General features: G+C 40.3%; 1 protein-coding gene across 9 annotated transcripts in view; it reads left to right on the plus strand.

Moving 5' to 3' along the window:
* SLC12A7 (solute carrier family 12 member 7) overlaps nucleotides 1-26659 on the plus strand; it is a 91119-nt gene that overhangs the window by 22496 nt on the left and 41964 nt on the right. For 7 of the 9 annotated variants that reach the window (XM_033154341.1, XM_033154349.1, XM_033154342.1 and 4 more), the window contains exons 2-4: nucleotides 21516-21610; nucleotides 23522-23644; nucleotides 24667-24813. In XM_033154341.1, the coding sequence (XP_033010232.1) occupies nucleotides 21516-21610; nucleotides 23522-23644; nucleotides 24667-24813 (365 nt within the window). Of the gene's footprint in view, nucleotides 1-6496; nucleotides 6519-10847; nucleotides 10927-21515; nucleotides 21611-23521; nucleotides 23645-24666; nucleotides 24814-26659 lie in introns of those variants that run through there. The other 2 variants (XM_033154348.1, XM_033154344.1) reach the window with 2 other exon arrangements.

The raw sequence follows: 26659 nt of genomic DNA on the forward strand, positions 1-26659 counted from the left end.
GTAAATTCTCAAGGAATGTGGGGACGCAGCACCTTCATTCAGGTGATAAGTCATCAGGAAAATAAAGGAAGGTACAAGTAGGTCTGAGGTGGAACTTTAGTGGTAGCTGTCCCTTTTACTACATGCTGCATTTAACTTTGGATATTTAATGTAAGTTCAAGTAGGAGTATCAGAGGAGAGCAAAATTTATGGGTAAAATTAAGGGGACAAGCCAGTCTACTGTCACCCTTCTTCCCTGGTCCCTACTCTCATCAGGAGCCTTCCTGGGCTAAGATACTTGCATGTGGGAGGACTCTTATGGTGTGTGAAGGGGAAGGATTGGATCATACTCCCCAGACTACAAGCTTATTTTTTGGGAAATTGGATTTGGATTGTTAGGAAATATGAAATAACAGGAAAAGACTATGTACTGGATATGCACTTGAATATTCTGCACTGTCTTATCTACTGTTTTACAGGATTTTCATTGAAATATTTGTTGTGTTCAAAGAAAGTGATGGCTGGTCACTTTATTCAGATTGGGGAAGAAAACAAGATTCAGGAACAGAGTCTCTATTTCCTCAGTATTGTGATGATATTAACTGTTCTTAGTTTGCTTTTTCTCAAAATCTCACTTGTGTAATTAACTGCGAATTACAAAGTGTAAGTAGTATGGGTGCTTCTAACATTTTTTTGTGAAATATGTTTGGAGCCCTTTTGGGAGTATGAGATGTAATACAAAGCTAAATGTATAAAACAGCCTTGAAAGTAGAAATAATCAGAAACTACAAGCCCATTAAATATTCTTCTAGCCTTTCCGCTTACGCATATTCCTACATAAGCTCACTGTTACATGCTGACAGCCAGAAAGGGAAAAGAAGTGGGGAGAGGTAAATAAATTTCTTACATTTTGCAAAAGCGTCCCTTCCCTCGCAATATCCCCTTGCCATAGACAACTAGATGAGCAGATAATAAAAATCCTGAAATAAAAAGGAACAATTCGCAGAAATTTTGCGTGGCAGGGCTGTTAAAGTCTTACTCCTAGTGATAGAAATCAAACATAGAGATACAGTTGATTTTGTGTGTCCTGATTCTATGATCCTCTGATATGGCAAATGAGAGTTCAGGATCGGGTGCTGTGTTGGCAGTTTTTACTATTTTAGTAACATTTTTTTAAAAAATCATTTATATCCTGCTTAATATCACCACAGCAATTAATTTCTGCAGATTGGTGTGCTGCTGGTGTACTTTGTGCTCTGAAATGTATTGCAAATCCAGTGCATATATTGTGTTAATAAGGTTGTTAAGGTGGCTTCACATGTACACACCTTCCATGTTGACCTTCAGTGCCCTATAAAGAGCTAATACGTATATGTGGTCAGAAGGTAGCCGAGGTCATGAGGTCTTTACCTAGTGCACTGTTCTCTTTCTCTCTATGATAGCATAAGAAATCCATTCCTGAAAATCCTAGGGTGCTTTTCAACTGGGTTTTAATCAGAGTATAACAGTTGAAATCAGTGCCCATTATTAAGTTAGGTCTATTAATTTCAGTGGGTTTACTTTGAGTAAAACGCCATTGACTTAACACCCCCAATTCCTACTGAAATGTTCTTTTAAGTAGTGTTTTAGTCTGATTTACTTTTTTTGTAATTAAACTTAGAGCTAAATGCATTCAAGAGAATGTGATTTGAAAGAACAGCTTTAAGTACCGGTACATAAATTACTTTGTTGTCTGTTGTGGCATGATTCACTTTCTAGTGTCGAGCTGTAATTAGGAAAGTTTATGTTATGTTGAGCTGTGTTAGTTGTGAAGGCTTCAATGTCTCTAAATTTTTATATACCTCCGTACACAGGTTGCAAATGCATATGTAGCTTCACACAAAGCAATGTTTGGTCATGTGGGTAAAATAGCAGACCTCAAGAATACTTAAAACTGTAACTTGAACATATAGTTAAATTGTAAAAGAAAGCTAGAGCTTTTCTTTGATAGTGAAATTATACCTCAGAAAAGTATCCACTGGATCAGACAGTGTGACTTTTAAGTTACAACTTGCATGCAAAATACACTTTGACAACAGTATTATAAGCTTGCCATTAATATTCTCGTACACATTCACACAGGTTGTGGCTCTGTTATTCAGTCAAGTCTGTGTATTTAGCTGAATAAATAAGAGACTGCAGATTAGTCACCTTATACTTTTAGATTCCCCCCTTTCATTTGAAACCTGAGGAGCTTCATTCCATGAGGATTCTAGTGGCTTAATTCTCTTAGGGGTGAATTAACAGGCCTTTGGAGTATTGTGAGGTTCCTTATTATATGTGGGGGTGGGCACTGTACCAAATGATTCTGATCTGCCCAGTATTGTTAGCAAATTGGGGTGTGGACATGACTCAGTAGTACAATGTGTAATTTGTCTGAATATGCCTTCAAGGTGGATTTCTGGGTTCTTGACTAGTAGTTGCCTGAAGCTATGGAGAGCTGAAGACCTTCTGCCCCATCCTACTAGACAGACCCTTTGTCTGACTTGGAGGATCCCTGTGCTCTCATAAACGCTAGTACAAAATATTAGTGTTAGCAGAGCAGTTCATCTAAATGGATGAAACCAGGCTAGCTGGTTATACTTTTCTCTTGATATGAGTGTTGCCAATGCAGTTCACATTTATGGTATAAATAATTTTTTTAATGTCAAATGTGTAATCAGTCCTTGAAATGTGCCATTAAAGGGCAAAAGGGATTTTACTAATGTATATGCGATATCCTTCCGGTATGTTTGAACCCTGGTTGACCCATGAGAAAGTTTTAACCCTAAACCATGCTTCTATGTGCCTGTAATCTCATTATACCTGGGTTCTGTGGTTCTTCTTACAAAGATCAGGCTATTAGTTGTTTTTTTTTCAGATTTTGAAGGTTCGGGGCTGGTAAAAAGAACGTGAACCAAAGAAAGGAAAATATTGGTACACCGCAGCACCTAACCTATCATAATTCATGTAGAAATAAATATATGAGTTGATATGTAGAGCAGAAGTAGGAATGTGCTTGAATAAGGGGAAATGGCTCCAGTGAACTCCAGCTTAAAAGAGTAATAGGTTAACAAATTGTACGTAGCAGGATTTAAGGAGAAAAAAGAGTTTCTACAAAATGTGCTATGATCTAATTTTTCTTCATAACAATTATTTGTGGCAGGCTACTACTGCTCAAATGATTTGCAAATGATGACCTGAAAATGAGAGGGGGGAGTTAGCCTAAGGCCACCCACCAAGCCTGTGGCTGAGCTGGGGTTTTGAATCGGATCTCTCAGTTCTGCCCAGTGCTACTGGTGCTGTGTAGCAATATTTGGACCATCCAAATAGTAAATAGTGCGAGTGAAAAAGTTATTTTTGAGACAGAAGTGAAATTATTACGTTTGTAAAGCTGTTGTGAACCTTGCTTCCTTAAACTGACTGTGCCAAATAAGAGCATCATCACAAACGAATGCAGTTAGTGTGATTGTTCTCTAAAGAATCTAAGATATTCAGGACTGTTTGTATAGCAGCTGTTAAGAGGAGACAGCTTGACAGTTGATCCAGCGTGTGGCTCTCTGTTGGAATGTATTGTGGTAGCCCACTCCTGTGTTCACAGATCTAGCACAAGAGGGAGAGACTTGAGTAAGAACTGATAGAAACATAGCCATCAGCTATGCCTTTTTCATTATTCTGACAAAACAGTTGGGAAATGAGAAGTTGAGGTATGCCTGAGTCCAAGTAGAAACTTCAAAGCTTTTAAGTACTGTGCAGTAGTAAGACCCAATAGCTGATGAAGATCTGCAGTTTTTAAGAGAGAGAGTTGTTTGTTGCCTGGTGCATTCGGTCTACACCATTTAACATATTTGCTGTGGGAGCTTCACTGGCTACCAATATGCTACTAGATGCAGTTCAAATATTTGCTTTTAAGATTTTAAGCCCTAAACAACTTGGAACCAGGTTACTTAAGGGACCGCCTCAGCCTACCTGGCAAGTGTACCCTACAGATTGGGCAGTACTAACAGTGCTATGTGCCCCAGGAGTGTACTTAGTTTGCACTAGAAACAAGGGTTTTAGGGTTGCAGCTCCAACCCCTTGGAATCAGTTACCAAATGGAATTAGACAAGCATCTAGCAATTTGACATTTAGGTTTGACATTTGAAGGTGTTTTTGGATAAGAAGACTCTCCTTGAAGTGTGAGCCAGTTGATTTATGGAATATTATGGAATATCAGTTGTGCAGTCTAGAAATGGTTCTACTGCTTTTAGAGTTTATAGAAATTGTTCTATTATTTTTTGCGTTCATATTTCTTATATTTTATCACATTTTATCTTATTGTACAATAGCTTCTGGCTGTGAAGGAGTTTAGAAAACAATAAATAAATTCTACACCATCATTTGGAGAAGGTATAATAATGTCGTGATATTACCTAACAGTTTATTCCTTGTTTAGGTGTTGTGTCCACCTGCTACACCCCTGACTTTCCTGTATTGAGCAGGAATTGAGCAGGTGTCAAGGGGTATTCTCAGCATGTTTGATTGAATGTGGTTAGAAGCGTCCTCACATTTGGAACTTTGCATTATCAGGATTCCCAGTTGTGAGGAACCTCCTGTGCATTTTTGGCCAAAGGCACTTAAAACCCAACTTGAGACTTTTACGCTCAACACAGGAGCCATTGCAGGTGGAGAATGTTTGTGCATGGCTCACACACATAGCTATGCAGCTGCTCCTGCTATTAAGCATTCAATGTTTAGGCTATCGTAAGACCAGTTGTTATTATTATTACTGTGTTTAGAGATGAGAGACTAGGAGAGTAATTGCTTTACTAAAGCCATGTAGTGAATTACCAGTAATGACTAAGCTGGGAGCAGCCAGCATTGAGGAACAGTGCCATGGAGCCACCGTCCTGACAGATACAAGCGTAACAACCTTGCTAGATCAAGCCAAAAGATCAGGCCCAAGTATTCTGTTTCCACAATTCTATGACTGCTAAGCTTACTCAGGATTATTTGGTGAGGTACTTCAACCCCAGAGTCGGACATGACTGGACCTAATGGTCAGGGGTCCCTTTACCTTTACTTCATCAAAAGCTTTTTGTAAGTCTCAATACGCAATGTCAGGTGGATCACCTGTATATGTATGCTAATTTACACTCAAAGAACTGAGACAGGACTTGCCCCTTATTTGTTTATTTTGCAAAATTTATGTACTGCTTGATTGTAACAAAACAAGTGGTTTGCAAGAAATATTTAAATTATCAATAAAAATAGTTTAAACTATTTTTAAAAACTATTTAAAAAACAATTAAGCCAACAGTAAACTGACAAGATTAACAAGCTGTATGAGAAATATATTGTCATGTAGAAATAGTGGGGATGGGGGCTGCCATTGGAGTAGTGATGAGGAACTGAAAGCCGCACAAGTTCCCGGGAATTAGCTGTCGAGAGCAGTCTTGCACAGAAGTATAAGACCAAATGCTTTATAAACATACCGTATATACTCGAGTATAAGTCGACCCAAATATAAGCCGAGGCACCTAATTTCCCTACAAAAATGTGGGAAAGCTTATTGACTCAAGTATAAGCCGGTTCACCTTTGCCACTGGGGTAGAGGAGGAACGAGCAGCCCAAAGCAGCCCTTTGGGCTGCTTCTTCCTCCTTTGCTGCTGTGGAGCTCACCCAGTCGCAGGGTTTCGAACCGCCATTCTTCTGATCAGCAAGCCCTAGGGCTCTGTGGTTTAACTCACAGCGCAATGTTCCCTTGTGTTATACAGAGAAGGCTGGGATCCTGTCCTGTTTAAGCAGGAGCCAGGGAAAGTGAGCACCTGTGGGGTTTTAATACTTCCTTAACTGATAGGCTTTCTGCCTTCTGGGGTCTAAAGTTTGCATTTATGTGAGCAGTTCAGGAATGGAACAAGCTGCCTGGGGAGAGTAAAGAACCACCGTTCTTGTACACTTCTTAAGGAATGGTTGACTTGAGTATAAGCCGAGGGCAGCTTTTAAAGCACAAAAAGTGTGCTGAAAAACTAGGCTTATACTCAAGTATATACGGTATGCCTTTTTTGTAAGTCATGAGCATTTTAAAACCTTCTACTTGTATGTTTGCACAGTGCCTAGACCAGTGTACTGAGCTGACCTCAGGAATGAGGCACCAAGTTTGCAACTATGGATGTTAGAATGCTGAATTTCTAGCCTCAGACCCAAACTACATGTCATGGGCTGCATACTGCTTCAACCATCCTTCACTTGTCTGCAAATTTTCTCTCTCAGCTCTCTTCCCTTCCTGCTGCTTTCTTTCAACTGCATTCTCATACCAGCTCAGTTCCACTGGGAGAAAAGAACCTGAAGGGAGGTGGTGTGGTCATGGGGTGGGATTTAGCACACACACCCACACACCCACACACCCACACCCTATGTGCTTCTTTGGTCTTACATCTTGCTGTTGGATCAGACCTACCTTAAAATACTGGATTCTGTTGTCATCACATCTAGCCTGGGCTTTAGGTGTTTCATCTGAGTTTAGATTTCCTAGATGAAAGGTACCAGTACTTATGTGTATTCAAAAAGTGAAGGTTAAAACACTAAGCTTTCTGTTTAAGCTTTGATTATTTAGTGATCAAAATATTTGTGCTGCCTTTCTTTAAATAGTGTGCCTCAGCATGCCTTTGTCTTCCTGTCTATTTATCTTAATGTTACTTTGCTTGGAACTGGTTGTGAAAGGTAAATGAAGATTATGTGTGTGGTGGGGAATTGTTGCTGTGTTTGACTCTTAAGATCCCAAATTGCAGACTTGCGGGCTCCGTCATCCTTCCCAGTGCCGCCTCACCTCTTTGTTCGACATACAGCAAAATGAGAATGCTGGAGAACTCAAAAGTTTGCTTAGTATTTTGTGACTTATTGGATGGTTCTGAAAAAAACTCCGTGATGAAGGGAGTTGGTTAACTTTTTTATTATTAAAGATCACATTTAATCAATATACCGTATATACCCGAATATAAGCCGACCCGAATATAAACCGAGGCACCTAATTTTCCCACAAAAACCTGGGAAAGCTTATTGACTTGAGTATAAGCCGGTTCACCTTTGCCGCTGTGGAGGAGGAGGAGGAACGAGCAGCCCAAAAGCAGCCCTTTGGGCTGCTCCTTCCTCTTCCTCCTTTGCCAAGTTTGCATTTATGTGAGCAGTTTAGGAATGGAACAAGCTGCCTGGGGAGAGTAAAGAACCGCTGTTCTTGTACGCTTCTTAAGGAATGGTTGACTGGGGAGAGCGGGTGGCGGCATAAGTGGAGAGAAAGGGCTGCTTTCTCGCCGCCCCCACCGCCTGCCTCACTCAGGTATAAGCCGAGGGCAGCTTTTTCAGCACAAAAAATGTGCTGAAAAACTAGGCTTATACTCAAGTATATACAGTACATGATATAATGTCATATTATTTAGGGATTTTTTTAAAAAATAGAGTTTATTAAGTTTTTCAAAACACACAATAGAAAAATACACAACAACGTAACTACACTACAAAAGGAGAAACATACAAAACAAAACAGATAAAGATAAAAACAATCAAAAAACAATACAATGCAAAAAGGACAAAAACAAAATTTTCTAATTTTTATATCCTTATTTCTAATCTTGTTATAGGACTTCCCCCATTCCCTTATCTGCGTACTTAATAAATCTACTTTAGCAGTTTCTTAACCAGTGTAATTCACAATCATATTTATTTAGGGATTTTAAACAGGTTGCCAACTACTTGATCTCATCTTGCATTGAGACTGACTCATTGATGCCTTTGTAAGACATTTCTTGGTTTTGAGTTTTCTTATTTATAGGGTGAAAAGTTCAAAGAGAAAGCAAAAGGTAAATGCTCCTGTTTGAGGCTTGTGTTTAGGCTTGGTAAAACCATCACGTAAAAAAACCCGCAAAATCTTGAGCTTGTTAGATATATTATGCTCCAGGACTGTTGCTGCAAGGACAACATAACAGTAGCTGTATAGAGATGCCTGAAAACTTTATTTTCAACTGAGGTTAAGCTCTAAAGCCCATAGCAATACATTAAGGCAGGCTTTTAAATCTCTGAATACTGGCAAGGTGCCAAAGTATGCACTTTACTCTCTGACCTCAGATTTACAAGGTCATATTAACTATGCACTTATTACTGTTCCTTCCCTTGAATGATTTAGTAATTTCAAAAGGAAGATCCACGGAACAATCTACAGTACCTTTACTAGACCAACCAGAATAGCAAAATACCAAGAACAAAGCTTTCAAATTCTCCAGATTTCTTCCTTACAGTATATGTTGAACAAAAAGTGGGTAGGTAGCTAGGAAAGGGCAGCATGTCCGGCAGCCTGCAATTTTTAACAGTTTGAGGTTGTTGCATATGGGGTTATGTAGATGGAATTAGATTAGTTTTATCAGATGTCAAACAGATTTGAAGGAGCATCATGGCTGCTAGAACAAAGAAGAAACCCTCCGTTTTTTCAAAATACAAATTCTAGTAGTTGGTTCTGACTCCATCACTATTTGGAATGCACAGATTCTCAGTGAGGCAGAGAACAGTAGTGAAGAGAATCATATAGTCTTTATAGTACCAACTATAAAACTGGAAAAAGACCCTGATGTTGGGAAAGATGGAGGGCACAAGGAGAAGGGGACGACAGAGGATGAGATGGTTGGACAGTGTTCTCGAAGCTACTAACATGAGTTTGGCCAAACTGCGAGAGGCAGTGAAGGATAGGCGTGCCTGGCGTGCTCTGGTCCATGGGGTCACGAAGAGTCGGACACGACTGAACGACTGAACAACAAAAGTACCAACACTAGAGTTTAGTTTTATGTAGTATATTACTAATTATGTTGTAAATAGTTGGCGGGAATGTACCGGTAATGTTTTTTAGGACTGCTGAAGGACATTTTCATGGCTACAATATGTATGTTGAAACAAGTTTGCTCTGAAAGATCTTCTGTATAGATGTGCAGAGTAGAGAGGTTAATGTACAAGTATGATTTCAGCAATGCAGTATTTAAAGAGATTACTTCTATTGCATTGTTTGCAGTGCTCAGAATATGTCAGTATCTAACAAAGTTGATTGGCTAAATTCATGGCTATCAGTTTAAAATGAGGTCTACCAAATACGGTAGCTGTTTTTTCAGGGTCAGCCATGGTAATTTAACAGCAGCCAACCTCTAGCAGTTATGATCAAGCTCATCTGCACTATTTGTATGCCAATCTAGAGAGCCTTACATTAATTAACCAGATCAAGAGAATGGATCTTGACAGTCAGCTGTGCAACAGCTTAAAATTTAGGCTGCATTCTGTACTCCTTTCTTTGGAGTAAGCGTCATTGATCTCAGTGGGTCTCAGTAGATCTGTATAGGATTGCATTGTAACTGTCTGAGCTGCATTGACAGAGTCTGTGAATGTGATGAGTTGTAGTAACTTGAATGTAGCTATAATTTAGGTTCCTTTCTAAAAACATAACAAAGATTCAATAACAACCTGATCAGTAATTTCTGCTGATTTAGGTGGGAATTATTTCTAACCCAAGTGTACTTAGGAGCTGCAGTATTAATGACAAGTAACAACAAATGTTATATCAGACACTTTCTAAATAAAGGCACCACAATGTTGATGTATTTCACACTGGAATTTGTTCTTAAAGATAATTCTGCAATAAAAACAAATACCATTAGTACTACTACTAAACATAAATTTTAGAACTACTGCATTACTCCTATTCACACCCATCCTTTTCCTCTGAAATGTGTAAAAAAACACAAAAACCTTTATACATGATCAGCACAGACTGGGTTTAAACAAACAGGTGTTCCGGGCACTTCTAAATTGTTCCTAGGGGAAGATAATTTGTTCCTATGGAAATGATACTGATTTACGCTTTGAACCATGCTTGCAGTTGCAAGAAGGCTTCTAAGTATGTTTGGAAGAATACATTTAGAAACCCTGCAGATCTTGGATGTGTGAACATCTCAAGAGGAGGCTGTCCACCTGGCAGTGCTGAGGGCAGGGCTTATACATGCATCCCTTTCCTGTGTAACTTTTTAGCCCTTGTATTCAAGGGGAAATCTGAAAAGACTATTGCGTCTTTTCAGTACACACTTAAACCCACCTCACAATTCAGTTTGGGACACTCATTAACAGTACAATCCTTATAGCTATAAGGGTCGGTCTTTGCATGGTCAAAAAATGTGAAAATTACTATGGGGAGTTGTTTCACAAGTCCTTTACTGAATAGCTTCCATGCAGTTGTGTTTTAAGTTGTAACTAACAACTGAAATCCACCAAGACGGAGGATTATTAGTCCCCAGCTTACTCAGTTACCAACTTTTAAATATATTCTGATAATTTTTTTTAGTTATTTTAAAAATAAAACTACACACATTTTTATTAATGTGGTACAGTACTTGTATTGCTCACATTTATTTGAACATACTTCCTGTGTTCTCATCAGAAAAGGTGTAAGAGCACACAAATCTGCCACTATTAAAGTCTGTTGTTGCTGATTATCCAATAAGATGTTAAATATAGCAATCCTTGACAATTTTAGCTTTCCTTGGCGGAATTGGCAAGTGGCCAATCAATTAAACTGATTCTTCATATTTCAAGGAGCACCAGTATAGAAGATTATAATTGCTTCTAAAGTGGATGGTTCAACTTTGTTATTAAGTTGTGCTGGAAGAGTTCATAAACTATGTAAGATGCTTCTTGGATATAATAAACCCTAGAAACATTATGATCTTAATAATCAATCGTAAAACAATGATCTCAAAAACAACCTTACAAAAAGAAAGAGAGCCCACAACAGCCTCTCCCCACCCCTCCATTAATCATTTAATGGAAGGCAGTTTCCATCCAAGCTGTTCTTTTGCCTAATGTCTGAGCTTGTGTGCTGCCCATTGCTGCTCATCCTGGCTGGCCTTTTAAGAAAACTAGAAGGTAACCTTCATTGACACAAGGGCTCCCCTCCACCCCTCTACCTTAGAACCATCTTCCAGCGGGGCTTCTCTTTTTCTGCCTGATGCTAAGAAAAAGCTGGAGACATCAGCTGAAGAGTTGAGAAAACTTGGAACATCTCACCCCTCATAACTTCCTAGTATCATCCAGCCCATTTCATTAGTATAAAGAGAGCCAGATGAGTTGTGAGAGCTCCCAACAGGTTTGAGGTTCTCAGTGATAGCATTTCCCCAGATTCTTCTGGGCAGGATTCCTCTTTTCAGCATGTGGAGTGGCACAGAGGTGGATGTAGAAGACCCATGGTCTGGGTAGGAGAATAGACAAGCAAGGATGTAGAGGGCAGAAAGTTGCGAGCTATACGTCCAGGGGCAGCAGTACAAGTGGTGGTGGAAATGGTTGTGGGAGAATGTGAATTAATAGTATAGGAATGGAATGGTTTGTCTTCCAAGTTGAAACCTGTTGGTTACTGTAGAATGAGGCCAGGATATAAGCAATGGATGATATCCAACTTAGAAGTTCTGCTGGTGCAAGTACTTTTAGTTGTGCAGTGGAACCTCTCCACACTCAACTTTCCCCATGTGCCCTTTATATGCCCCTTAAATCTTTTTCAAAGGATTGGTGGAATCCCCAGAACAAATTTAGGGGGTTACTGGGAGAGGAGGGGTTGGGAAGTTGCATTGCACAGCTAAAAGTCTTTATGCTAGTGGAACTGTTCAGTTGGATACCACCCAATATATTTTTCAGAGTAGACTGGCTCATTTGATTTTAGATTTTAATATGTTCCCCCTGTTGAGATCCATCACTATCAATGAATTTCAAACCAGCCTTGGCAGTTTTTGCATCCCTTGCCAGCGTGGAAAATTACTTGAAGAGAAGGATCACTGATCCTTTCCTTTTCACACAATTTGCTGTGTGATGCATATATGCTGAGACATGGGAGCTTCTATCCTCACAGTCTGTTTCATGGTAGTTTATTGATGTGACAAAGGCTTGTTGATTTAATAGGATTTCACACTTTAGACCAAATAGCTTTGAACAGCTGGGAAATTTTTGCAACCTTCTGCAGAGTTTATACAGTCTCCTCTCTAAAAACCTAGGTTTAATATGCCTAGCAGTGGGTGAGATTGCACAATAAGTCAATATACAAACAATGGTTACCAAATATATTTGGTGTATATTGCCACATATTGTATATTTCTTTCAGCTGCAGAACTATCACTTTTATTTTCCTAGACTTCAATACTGCAATTTTAAAGCATGCCTTAGTCTCACTGATTTCAACTGGGACTAAGTCAGGGCACTTATATTGTTGGTTATTATGGGGCAAAGTCCTCTGAATTCCAACTCTGACTTTATATCAGATGTGAGTTGTGTGACTAACCACTGGTGCCTTCCAGATGCTGCTTATTTACTTTGCTTAGACAAAAATATGTTTTTACAGTATACCTGAAGCAGCTGATGCACCATCTTTCACAGTACAAGGGTGATGGTGGGAAATGCCCTTTTTTGGATCACCACCCTGTGATAAGTAAAATTTCCCCAGATGATCTTTAGGGCTGAGCAATGTTGGGTTTTCAACATCACGGTGTAGTGATAAACCGTGATGTTGACAAAAGCTGCATCGGCCCCAACTGGTGAGGTGCTGGGTGAAATTGCCGCAGCTCTCATCATGGGAGTTGAGGTGTTTTCACCCCAGCACCTTGTGGTCTGAGGCCAATACAGCTGGCTCAAGCCTGCTGCTCAGATGGGGGACAGGTGAGCTGCTGTCCCCAGTGGAGCCAGCACACAACCAGCAGGGGACTTGGGGCTCCTTGGCCAGGCTCCCTCTGCTTTCGCTGACGTGCAGGTGGGCAAGCTACCTTGCCTGCTTGCCCCCCCCTCCCCAAAGACAGACCAAGCCTGTCAGGCTCCGTCCGTTTGACTGCCTTAGCCTTTGCCAGTGCAGGAGTGCTGCCTCTTTCCGGGGGGGGGGGGGAGTAATTCACCCCAGGAGGAAAGACACAGCCCACCCTCCCGCTGAATTCCACAAGGCGTGGAGTGCAAACCCACCCTTTCTGTGCTTTGTGAAGGGCTGCTGGACAACTCTGGAACCACCAGCAGCATCAAAGAACCCTACACCGCCTGGCTGCCTTCCACTGGGAGGATGGGCTCTGTCTTTCTGGCTCAGCACACCAGGGCTTTCTCATCCGGGAAAGGTGGGCTTGCACTTCTCAGTTGCACAGCCCTGATCCTGCCCCTACTCTCGTGCAAGCAGGAGCCAGGTTGGGGCTCTCTCAGCTGGGGAGGGGGAGCACTTTAACAGAGCCCCCATCCTGCCGCTGGCTCATGTGAGCCAGTGGCAGGTTAGGGGCTCCGTAAAACTGCTTGGCTGAGGTGAGGGCAGATTAAAGAAGTGGAAGAAGGAACAAGCTGTATAAGCTTGTTTCTCCCTCTGCCTGGGTAGAGTGCGATGGTGGTTTCACCAGCGGTATATCGCTGATGAAACTGCTGCCACTTGACTCCCTCTGCCTCCAGCTCCCGGCTAGTTTGTTTCTCCCTCTACGTGCTCAGCAGCCTCCATACCGGTCCTGGGTGATATATTGATATATCACCCAGGCCTAGTGATCTTACAGGTCTACAGTATACAAGACCAGGAGGCTTGTAGGTTTAGGGCTCATTCTCCCACAGACTCCAGCCAGCATAGCCAGTAGTCAGGGATTATAGGAATTGTAGTCCAACAAACGCCTGCAGGCTATATACCAATCTATGGCTTAGAAATGTAATTTGACTTGGAAGTGTCATTAGCCAGTGGCAAGATGAGGTATTCTTGTGTACCGTAATCTTTATTTTATCTTGAGATAGGTAATATTTATTTTTATTTTATTTATTTTTAAACATTTATATGTTGCCTTTAGAAGTAAAAAAATTCATCCAAAGCAGTTTACATAGTAAAATAAGAATACATCAACTGAAATAGAATAAAATAGCAGCCCTAACATTCCCAAAGAACATTTCAGATAAGTTCTATAAAATATAGCTGAGAAAATTAGCAATAAAAGATCCACACAGGTGAATAATTTACTAGTCCAAAAGCCACTTGAAACAGCTTTATGAAAAGATTAGACTGTACAGGACTTCCAAATGTCAACAGGTAGGAAGTTCCAGAGCAGGGGCTACCACAGAAAATGCCCTTTCTTTCATATATTTCTCTTACATCTCACTGATTTTTGGTACCTTAAAATGGGCTCAGACGTGCAGTGGCAACCAGTGCAGCTGATAAGAATGCTTTGTTTGATCTGGCCATCTCCCACCTGTTAGGACAGTGGCATTTTCTACCTGCTGAAGCTTCCGAGCTATCTTTAAAGGCAGCCCCACATCAAGCAAGTTACAGTAGTCAAGTCTCAACTTGACTAGGGCAGAGGTTACTGTGCTGGGCCAGACCTCTCTAGATAGAGACGCAGCTGGCCCACAGGGCAAAGCTGAAGAAGTCCAGCTCTGGCTGTTGATGCCATCTGTACCTCTCCAGTCAGCATGTTATTCAGAAGGACCCCTAAACTGTGAATTTGGATGTTCAGGGGGACTGCCACTTCATGTAGGACCAGCTCTAAACCACCTTCTGGAGCAGATAATCGCCTGACTCAAAATTCCTCCATTTTATGTGGATTTAATTTTGATTTGTTTCACCTTCTCCATCCCAAAATTGCCCATGTAAGACTTCTACAGCCTCCCTGGGATATGAAGATGGAAATGAAAGGGGAAACTGCATGTCATTTGGATTATTTCTCCCAGCAGTTTCATAGAAATGTTAAAGAGCCCAAAAAACAGTTTTGAACCAGTGACCATGTGGAAGAGCAGCTGTCCCTCAGCACTACCTTCTGGAAATACTCTTCCAAGAAAGGTCTGAACCACTGTAAGGGTGAGCCTCCCAAACCCAACCCATATAAGTGATCCAGGAGAATATCATTGTTGATGGTATTGAATATCACTGAGAAGTCCAGGAGAATATAATATAATAGCAGCAGATAAAAAGGGAGTGACAGGCAAATGGAAAACTCATGTAAAAGCAGATTAAAAAGTTGAAGCAAGTTATAAGCCATTGAAGGCATGAGGGAATAGGTATGTAAAAAATAGGTGAACATTGTAGGTGAGCATGTCTAGCGAATGAGTTTCACAGTTGTGAGTGCCACAGCTGAAAAGGCTTTTGTCACTTGGAGAACTTCAGGCCTGTGAGGAAGATTTCAGCTGGTGAACAGGCGTGCACACAATCCAAATAATACTAGCAATACTAATCAGTATTACTATCTCTATTTGTGTATATTAAAATTTAAAATCTGTAACTAGTACAGTATGAGGGATGTGGGTGGCGCTGTGGGTTAAACCACAGAGCCTAGGGCTTGTCGATCAGAAGGTCGGCGGTTCAAATTCCCGCGACGGGGTGAGCTCCTGTTGCTCGGTCCCAGCTCCTGCCCACCTAGCAGTTCGAAAGCACATCAAAGTACAAGTAGATAAATAGGTACCGCTCTAGCGGGAAGGTAAACGGCGTTTCTGTGTGCTGCTCTGGTTCACCAGAAGCGGCTTAGTCATGCTAGCCACATGACCCGGAAGCTGTACGCCGGCTCCCTTGACCAATAAAGCGAGATGAGCGACGCAACCCCAGAGTTGGACACGACTGGACCTAATGGTCAGGGGTCCCTTTACCTTTTAGTACAGTATGAGAACAGGTCATAATCAGCTGCCAAAAAGCTGCTGTGATCACAGGTCTTATTTTACATGCACTTACGTTGCTATTTCATAATGCCTACAGCTCGCTCACAATTTTGTATTTACTGTAGGTGCTGATATTATTTGTCTTTGCTCCAGTCAAACGCATTCTTAAGTATGCTTTAAGTCCCACTAAAAGTGTTTCACAATTTCCTCTGACCTGCTCTAGTGTTTGTGAAAGAGGTGCTTCAGAAGACAAGTCCTGTTTGCTTATTGGCTGCTAAACTGTTCAATTACTAAGTTTCAGGTAGAAATCTTGTTTCCTTTTACACCTAAAGTGTTGTGTTTTGAACATGAGATATGCTATACCTTGTCACACTAATACAAATGGGCTAATGAGGAATAATCCTTCCTTTTCCGAGGATGTGTAATGCTGAGGATTTTTTAAATAAGATTTATAGGCTTCCTAAGGATAAGACTCATTAGGCTCAGAGGTCAACAGGATAGTCATGCTCTTTGTTTTTGTTCTGTTTGTTGCAGGTGCCTGTAGAAAAGGAAGCTAGGAAAATTGGTTTGCAAAGGATTATATTTGTTTAAAATAAATTTGTCGAAAGTTAATAGATTGTTACTAACCTATTTGAATTAACAAACCTTCCTCCACCCCATCCAATTTGCACAACTGAATTAATGAAAACCTGTTTTTAGCACCTCCACTGTAGATAAAATGCTGGCCATGTGAAGCAATTGTTGCAATAAAAACATCAAGCAAAGGCTTCAGCTGTGTGTACTGCTTTTTCTTTTAGCACTCATGTCCCTTTCTTAGATATGAGGCCTAAATTTCAGTGTTATCTTTAGACTGGAAGACTTTCCTATTAAATTTGGTCACATTAGTAAATTAATTCATTTTGTTGTGAATTACAGAGGTTAGAAATGTTCCTGTAAACAAGTTGCTCTTTTTGCAGAGGGCTGCTTCCTTTTTATATGGCATCATTCAACAATTCATACTATCTCAGTTGCCTCAGTATTTGTCTATGACATTTCATAAAGTGGGGTGGGGGCTGTGAGGAAGTGAGGACCTCTTCCTCCTTCCATCTTATTTTCTCTATTTCCAGTTTTTTGAGACATTTCATCTTAATTCTTTTGTGTATTTGATAGCATATTTCCTTAACCTTTCACTATTTCTATCATGTATTAAAGCCTTTCCCATAGCTATACATACATTCCCATAGCCATACATAGTATGGCAATCTTGCTTAAGCTACGCATATGTCTATCCGACCATTACTTGGAAGGGGTATCTCTTAGGAATCTGAAATAAACCACCTAGAGTTCCAGCATGAAGGAAAGATATATTCAGGTAGTAAATATGAACACTGAAGTGTACCTATAGACAAGCAGGCAAAAATGCTGATTTTGACCTTTTAAAGCCCTGCACAGACTGGATGCTGCTTGTCTGAAGAAATACCTCTTCCCTATATTATATATATATATATATCTCATTGATATTGTTGAAGGCTTTCTTCTGTGAGTGTACCTGCTTTCTATACAGAGACCTCTGTCAGGAGAAAGACAGGGAAAGTGTGTCCCTGTTAAGTCTTCTCGACTCTCAGCATTGTTTGATAGATACCCTTGACAATGATATCCTTCTGCAGCGGAGTTGTGGGTGGCACTGCTTTATGGTTGTTCCAGTCCTACTTGGATGGAGGTTTTTAGAGAGTGATGCTTGGAGAGTGTTCTTTGGCCCTGTGGAGCCTTCATTGTGGGATTTCTCACTGTTCAATTTTATCCTCTAAATCTACATGAAACCACTCGGTTGGGGTCATCCAGAGGGTTGGAGTACATTGTCAGCAATATGCTGATGACACTTAGCTCTACTTCTCCTTTACATTTGCAGGTGAGGCAGTGGATATGCTGGACCATTGTCTTGCCTCAGTAAAGGAGTGGATGAGAGCCAACAAACAAGCTCAATGAGATAAGACTGAGGCACTGTTAGTGGGTGGTTCCCTAGACTGGACGGATGAGAGGTTTCCTGCAGTTGATGGGGTTATCCTCCCTCTGAAGGAGCAGGTACACAGCCTGGGGGTACTTTTGGATCCTTTGCTGTCACTTGAGGCTCAAGTGACCTCAGTGGCACAGAGAGTGTCTTCCATCAGCTTTGCCTGGTGGCCTAGCTGCACCACTGGACAGAGATAGCCTAACAACTGTTGTCTATGCTCTGGTAACCCCTAGGTTTAGATTACTGCAACATGTTATCTGTACAGCTACCTCTGAATATGGCTCTGAAACTTCAGTTAGTGCAGAATTCGGTGGCCAGGTTGCTCACCATGACAAGACGGTTTGAGCGTATTACACAGATCCTGGTCCAACTGAACTGGCTGCCAATTAGTTTCTGGGCCCAATTCAAAGTGCTGATTTTGACCTATGTAGCCCTAAATGCCTCAGAACCGCAATACCTCAAGGTCTGCCCCTCTCCATATGAACCTACCCATACCCTGATATCATCATCTGAGGTCCTCCTTCATTTCCGTCCTCCACAATCAGTCCAGAGGGTGGCAACACGAGTACAGGCCTTTTCTGTAGTGGCTCCTCCTTGGTGGAATGCTCTCCCAAGGAAGGCTTGCCTGGCGCCTTCATTATATACCTTTAGGCGCCATGTGAAAATGTTCCTCTTCCACCAGGCCTTTGGGTGATAAACATCTTACACCCTTTTAAAAAAAGGTTGTGGAAGGTGTGAGGGGTGGTGGGTATTGTTTTTTGTGTGGTGGTGGTTCTTGTTTTTATCGTGTATTTCCTACTTTTATGTTGTATTTTTGTGTTGTGAGCCGCCCTGAGATTTGCGAGTGAAGGGTGCTATATAAATTTTAATAATTAATAACAACACCAACAACAAAAACAAAAACAAGAATAAGTCAAATACTTATTAGCTGTGTGGTTGTGGATCTAGATCTGCTCCGAATATGGTCATTGGTGTTGGAACATATATTTGTGATTCTGACTTCCGGTAGCATCCGTAAATTTCCAAACATTGGCTGAAAAATGAATTCTAAAGTTACCTCTTATAGCTGGTGGATAGAAGAGTGGAATGTGCTGCCTTCTTGGCATGAAAAAAGTTCATTATTTTGAAAGCGTTCTGCCAGTCAGCATCTGGCTTATCTGCTATTTAACTACTCCAAAACAGATGCAAGATTTGTCTTGCCTGCTTTTCAAAACAGAAATGTATCGCTTGATTACATTGTTAAATCTTCATTGTGATGTTGATAGTTTCCAGCGCTACTCATATAACGTGTCTGGGCAAACCTATTAAAGCTTTGTTTGCAGTTTATTGCTTTATGGTTTGTGAAACATGTATTAGGCTGTTTTTACATTTGTGTTTGGGTATTTTTTTCCTGCAGTAGTTCTATTTTTAGAAAGAAAAACTGGTTGAAAGGTCTTTGCTTCATTCTTCATCTTTTTTTTTTCTTTTTCTTTTTTTAGTGGTCTAAAAAGTACTGCTGTTTTTCTTTAGGAGTAAGTCTTGCCATATGTAATTGGTAGGCACATTTGGCTTGTATGGCTGAAAGTAGCACAGTCTTGCATGACTACCGGTACATATCTGTTTGATCAAAAGTGGAATCAAAGGATAAAGAGAGTAAGGAACTGTGGCTTCTTTTCTGTTCTTTTTCGGACACTAAATGTGTAATGAAAGGAGATATCAGAAATGACATCACGCATTCTCTCTCAGACGTGCAGTTGAGTTGGTAGAATGCAAAATGCTTAGAACTCAAATGTAAAATGTACATTTGTTGCTCCATCCACTTGTTTCTGGACCCACCCACCACTGACATGTGGCTCTCAGATCCCCCTTTAATATATACTGTTAGGTTGTGATGAGGTAGAATTGTGAGGGAGCCAGTTCTTGTTGAAAGTATGCACTACACTGATGCTGAAAGTCCTGTTTTCATGGATGTCTGCAAGCATGATTTCTGTTGCAACTAAGCAGAAAGAAGCTGGTTATCATGTCTAGAAGAGCTTTCCTAATACAACTACACTAGAGAGACCACACATGGGGGGGGGAGGGGATTAGAAACATTTTGCAAGTAAACAGCTAGCGCAAAATAAATCAAAATCAGGACCCCACAGGCTCTTGCTGAACTTTTACATGTTGGTGGCTTGTCTCATCCACTTACTACTCTCATGCCCACTACTCCCTCAGATCTCATCCATATCTGAGCATTAATCCTGGATCGCTGACTTGGAGAATCATTTATAGAAAAAAAATGTCATGGTGATGGAAGAACTGGACTTGGAGGAGGAGTTGTTATTTGCTAAAGAGTTCTTTTCTTGTATGGCAATTGCTTTTACTCTCATAAACAACACTGAGGTGCCAAATAGTTACCCTGGACACAAGGAGGGTGGAAAGTCACAGAAGACAATTAGATGGCAATGGTTAAGATAATTTGCTTTGAAAACAGTTTTTTTGAATGCTGAATTCTGGTTTGGAAAGTTATATTCACCTAACAAGGACAATTTTTTTGTGTAAGCAACCACTGCAAATCAAACTGGGAAGTAAGAACATTTGGAGATTGTAAGATTTTTTTGAATATCTTGAGTAAGAGTTTGAATATGAAGCAGAATGAAAGTGTGTGATTCCAAAAATACTGCATATCTATACCATGTTCTATATGCCATTTCATAACATACATACAACTTCGGATTTTTTTTGTAACACATACAAAGGTTTACATGAAGAATTCTGCACCTTTTGCACTTTAAAGTTGTGTGGAGTTCATGCAGTTCAGAGTACAGATCCTTGCAAGTTTGGTTTTTTGTGGGCAGTTTATAGACATCATCTCATGTGATCTGACTGTGTACTTTGGTTAGTGTTTGGGGACACTGGAGTGTGGAATAACAAATTGCTGAGTGTGGGAACTAGAACTGTGAAAGTGGGCTTAGGTTTCCAAGATTTTTTACTTGTAAGTTCATTTCTTGGGGAACTTCTCAACTGTTTCCCTCTCTAGCAGATTGTAGTGGTGTTCCAGGAAAAGCGGATTTTTGTTTAATATGAACTTTTAATGTCACTTAATTTATTAAAACAAGGTCTGAATCCCCACAGATTCTGTAAAGTTTCATTCAGATACTTGGAGGCAAATACTGTTCTGTCACACGAGTTATGGAATTAAAGGTCTTACTGGAGTATTTGTGTGTCCAGTTAAATGCTTTGATATACGGTATCTATTTATAACTGTGGTTTTGTTCCTCATACCTTACAATCCCATCAGCATAACATATCTGCATACGTGGTGGGTATGTAACTATACACAAGTTCTGGAAGCAAGTTGTAATAGAGATAGATATTATTGTTAGCAAACAAGTCACTTGGATGCTAAGCTATGTCTCTTATCCATTTTTGACAGTGTCAGTGTTGACTTAACCTCTCAACAATTAATTCTCTATCTGTTGGTTGGCGCTTGTCTAGTGATATCTCCAGGATGGAAGGATGCATCTTGTTGTTCTATGGATCTGTGGATTTCACAAGTCATATTTATTGTCATTTCTGAAAAAAGCTCATAAAATATGAGTCCCCAGGGTGATGTGAACCCATTTGTTTCTGTTTGGGGACTGTTTGTGATGTATATGGCCAAATATGGTTGGCGTATTCCCATTAAATATGATCTATTTGGCAACATTCATGATTATTTGTCATTTTGGGTACAAATATGAACCTTGTATGTATATTATATGCTACTTATTCTTTTTAAAGCTTTTTTATTATCATTATGATGGTTTCTTTATTATCTTGTGATTTTATTCATCTTGCTCTTATGATTGTTTTTATTACTACTTTTAGGTTGATGTTTGATTTGTTTGTACATTAAAAAATAACTCTGCTTGTATTCATTGTTTCATGGTAGGTGATGGGATTCCAAGGGAAAGCAGCCCATTTATCAATAATGACAGCATGGAGAGAGGAAACATTTATGAAGGGAAAAATATGGCTCTTTTTGAGGTACTTTTGATAACTTATTTCCCAAAATCCCTGTTACTAAGTTCTAAGTATGAAGTGTTATATTTATGTACTTTTATTCAAGTAGCAGTACTTGCTCTGTTTTATTGCAATCTATTCTGCAAGACCAGGGTCAGAATAGACCCACTGAGGTTAATAAATCTAAGTTAAATATGAGTAACTTAGGTTTGTAAATTTCAGAGAATCTACTCAGGACTTAGCTGCATATATAACCCTAGGGATCCACAAATTGTCACTTCTATGAAGTCTAATACTACCATGTTGATATATTACACTAAATCATGGTTTGTTGCTACTGTACAAGGAATAAGCTTGAGGGGAGTCCTGAGCTTCTGCACTCTGCCTCTCCAGTGTTTGGGAAAATGAGTTTAGTTTCGCTTTCCACTAACCTTGGCCTGTTGTGTTGTAAGAACCAAAAATTGTGTTGTAAAACAAACTTTGATTGTTTCAAAACAGGCCAACTTCAAACCACGAGTCAATAAGCTGCTTGTTTAACCAAGCAGAGTTTGCTTTAAACTATGATTTCTGGTTTGTATGACATGACAAGCCAGGATTTGTGGAAAATGAAACTAAATGCATGCAAATGCCTTCTCCAGGCCACATGGGGAGAAGAGAGGAGAGTGTTGAAATCAGCCCTCAAGTTTTTCTTGTAGCAAATATTTCCATTGAGGCTTATCTGCCAGCTGTAATGAAGCATTTGCATTCTGAATAAAAAGCTGAATAACCTTACAGAGAACCATTTTGAAAGATTTGCTTCACTTGTTTGAAATTGGAAACTGAGCTAGCAGTCAAGTAAGTGCTTCTTCACACAGCACATAGTTAAACTATGCAACTCGCTTCCATAGGCGACTGTGATGGCCACCAACTCAGATGACTTTGAGGATTAGACAAATTCATGGAAGAGACGGCTATCAATGGCTACTAACCATGATGGCTATGCTCTGCTGCCATAATTGAAGGCAGCAATGCTTCTGAATACTAGTTGATGGAAGCCGTAGGAGGGGAGAATGCTATTGTGCTCGAAAGGCATCTGGTTGGCTATTGTGAGAACAGGTTGCTGGACCACATGGGCCATTGGCTTGATCCAGTATTCTTACATTCTTAAAGAACTTTTCAGCCCAGCCCTACATGCTTTTTCCTTCCTCCATTTCCTTTTTTCATTCAGTCCTTCACAGTTGGTTCTAGCATGTTGGAATAAAAAAATACTCCCAACTTTGCTAATGTTGTAAGTGGCCTGAACTGTAAGTGGAAGGACTTGCATATCATCTGTTCAGCCCAGCCTGGCATGACCTCTTCCTTCTTTTTCTTTTTATTCTGGAATCCCAGATAGCTGCAGTTAGCAAATATAACACCATTTGTCTTGCCTTCCAAATGATCCTTCAGAGTGACTTTTCTGTATCTGTATCTTCCTGTATCTCTACATCTTTTAAACTTGAGTGTATCATTGGAACAACCTTAAGCAACCTTTAAGCCTGCCTGTGTGTCATTGCCTCATTCAGAGAGGAAGGAAGTGACACTCACCAAAGCTGGGAGGTTGCCATGGCAAATACATTTATCTCATGTAAAACTTGAGTAAATATAACTTGCAATCATGAACTCTATTCACAAAAAATCATCAGAATTACTTAGGAGAGTTTGAATTTGAACGTTTAACCATGTTAAGAAAGAATTTAGCAGAAATAGACCCGTGGTTTTATTTTGTGCACAAATATTATTTGTTAACTTTTATTTTGCAATAATAACAAAGAACCCTTGGAATCCTCATTATTTCTCAGCAAAAAGGTTTTAGCAGCAGAATTTGCATAGATATATGATGATTTTTCCTGTTTGTTCTGAAATGTGTTCCTTTATATTGGACCTTGATATTTAACAAGTTTTTCAAAATCCCAACAGGAAGAAATGGATAGCAACCCCATGGTATCATCTCTTCTTAATAAGCTAGCCAACTATACCAATGTTACTCAAGGAGTGGTAGAACATGAAGAAGATGAAGATAGCAAACGTAAGGAAATAAAGGTACAAATGCCAAAACTTTTAATTAACAATTGGTAGCAGAGCTTCTTCATTGGAGAGGTGGGCTGTCTGTCATACAAAATAGGTAATAAATACTACCTATAATGATAAAATGAAATATGATTCATTTCTCTCAGTTCCATCCAGGAAAAATTAAAATATTGCTAGTTATCAGCCATAGAGATGACAAGTTTACTTTTGGAGAGTGTCAAAATACACACTACACTCTCTTTTTTCCTCTTCCCCTTTTCCATGGTTTGGAAAGAGTGACACAGTGATCATGGATATTAACATGCCAATAGAGACAACTGAAAGAACAGATGTTGCCATGGGCAAGTGGCTGGTAACACCTCTGATATATTTCTTTTTCCGGGGCCTTGCAAAATAGGAGATTTTGTTCAAACACTTTAAAATTTTGGGCCATGATCAATAAGCCCTAGAATTATTCAACCTATAGCCACAGAGCATACTATAGGGGAATACAAGGGGGCTAGTACTCTGTGACATTCTTCACACAATGGAGGCAACCGAAGAGAGACCCGACAACACCCAAATCTGTCAGGAACCAGCTGAAGTTGAAGACCCTGAGGGAGTGCATCTAGATCTTTACCAAATACGACTTTTCTTGTTATGGTGGGTTAACTGTTATCCTTCAGTTCCAATTTTTATTTTCTGTGGTTACAGTTGCATTAACTACTCTCAGAAGATACAGCGTTGCACTCTTGTTCTTGTCTGATCATGGTCATACCTACATTTGCGTGAAAGACTGAGAGCCATATGCAGTAGAAGTTTCTTTCCTAGGGCATATGACATACATTTCTGAGGTTGTAGTGTGAGAAACATAAAAGCTCCTCAAAGAGTTTCTGAATATTTCTCTATGTGTAGATGTTACTGGTCGCATCAGAGGATTTTTTTAGCCTTTATGAAAAATTAGTTTCTTTGGGGAAAAGGCTGTCTTGCTTAATCAAGATACATTGGTCAAAAAGTATACTAATGAACTATTATGTTTTCTGTGGGTTTTTTAGGCTCCACGTATGGGCACTTTCATTGGTGTGTATCTGCCCTGTCTACAGAACATTTTAGGAGTTATCCTATTCCTGAGACTGACGTGGATTGTGGGAACAGCAGGAGTTCTTCAATCTTTCATCATTGTATTCATGTGCTGTTCTGGTGTAAGTACAACTTCCACTTTTTATGTTTAGCTAAATGCTGTTCTGCATTCTAGTGATTTTCCATTGTCTTCTAGTAACTTTATTCAAGCAGTTACAGGGAGCAAACTATGTAAAGCAAAACTGGGTGCAAGATAGACAGAGTTTATGTCCTTCTGTTGCTATGTTCTAAGTGGCTGCGTTATGGATATGCTAAAGCAACATCAAGTAGCTTTCAGGAAGGCCAACATTTTAAACCTCATTTGTATATCTCAATCTCTAGTGCCCAAAGAGCAGCACCTTGTTTAGGCTAGGATTTCTCATGAACAAACCTTTTTCTCAGTTCAAAAATATAATGCAAGCCAAGTGTAGTTGCAGTTCAAAAAAATAGAACTCTTTTGTGGCTGATTGGTGGACCAAGTAAGGGCTTAAAAAGACAATATGTGTCAGGGAACTGCCTCCTGGCCCGCTGAGGGGAACGGAGGGTCCGTTAGCATACAGAGAGCCCCGACACCAATTCAGCAGCAGCACTTCTTCCAGTGGGGAAAGCCACCACACCTCCAGTGGGGAGGAGAGGGAAGGAACCAGCCAGGTGGGGAGGGGGCTTAGGAATGCCATTGAGAGCCCCAGTGCCTCTTCTAGCCAGGAGCCACAAGCAGGGAGCCTGGCGGGGAGAGGCTTGGGGATGTTGCTGAGACCCTGTGCTCACCTCACCCGGCTGGTCAGGAGGGAGGCACGCCATTTCCGGCACCCCGCTTGTGCAGAGGAGTGAAACGCGAGGAGGGTAGGAGGAGACTTGGGGTGCTGAAGTTATTATGCTGGGGGAGAAGCCGGAAGGGGCCACTCCCGGATTCTGCCAGCGACTGAGACAGACATGCTTTTTGTAGCTCTGCACTGTAAATAGTTTGCACAATAAAACTGCAAAAGACTGTTTGGGCTCCTGCTCCGTTACTCGTGAAGCACCTTCACGCAAACCTTACAATTTGTTTATAAAAATGTGTTTTCTCTGTGGCACACAACACAGTCACCAATGAATTAGGAAGATAAGCCATTGTCCAGGTTGAGCATCATGAGGATGGGAACCAGTTGTTTCTCTTCCTTCTGATCAAATTAAAGACTTAATTGGTGTCATTGCCCCTATCCCAAATCTAAATCAGAGAAGAGATACTCTTTCTGGATCACCCAAGTCTTTCGCTTTTCTTTCATTTCATTTTAGATTCTGACACTGTGAAAGAGATTTTGAATTCTCAGGGGAAATAATACATTCAACGAGAGAATAAATAGGATGTGAAAGCAAATGGGAGGCTCTTACCCAACAGCTGATTGGCTTGGTCACCAGTTTGGACAGTTTCCCTTACTTTTGTTTCCAACTGCTCTCACTTTAAATAGCAACATCATTTCCTAACAACTCATCAAGTGAGATATTGTTTCCGAAGTTCAGAGCCAACAGACATGGGTTCCATGTCTTTGTAGTGATTTGGGCTTAAGTCTGCACATGTTTCAGCGCTGGAGCTTTGACCCATACCTGGCTTTCTTCCATCTTCTGATTTGATTACATGGCAAAGGATATGACTGAAAGAGTAAAACAATTCTTTCTAACCTTGAAATGTCATCCTGTTAGAATGTTTTGGATATATGGGTTTGATTTTTGTTTTTCTGTTAGGATGATATTAAACATACATACTATATTTGTGTTTTAGTTAGGTTATGGAAAATTAGCATAACATTCAATATGTTTAATAGTTCCTTAAATCCAAATACATTTTTGGAAAGATTGGGTTGTATCCAAGAATGTCACTCAGCTTATGGTAAGTTTTTGGTCAGCAGAATGGGAAGGGAAGCAATTTTTTTTTTTAAATTCCGTCCTCCA

This window comes from Lacerta agilis, chromosome 7 (assembly GCF_009819535.1).
Source record: "Lacerta agilis isolate rLacAgi1 chromosome 7, rLacAgi1.pri, whole genome shotgun sequence".
In the NCBI taxonomy this organism is placed as follows: Eukaryota; Metazoa; Chordata; class Lepidosauria; order Squamata; family Lacertidae; genus Lacerta; species Lacerta agilis.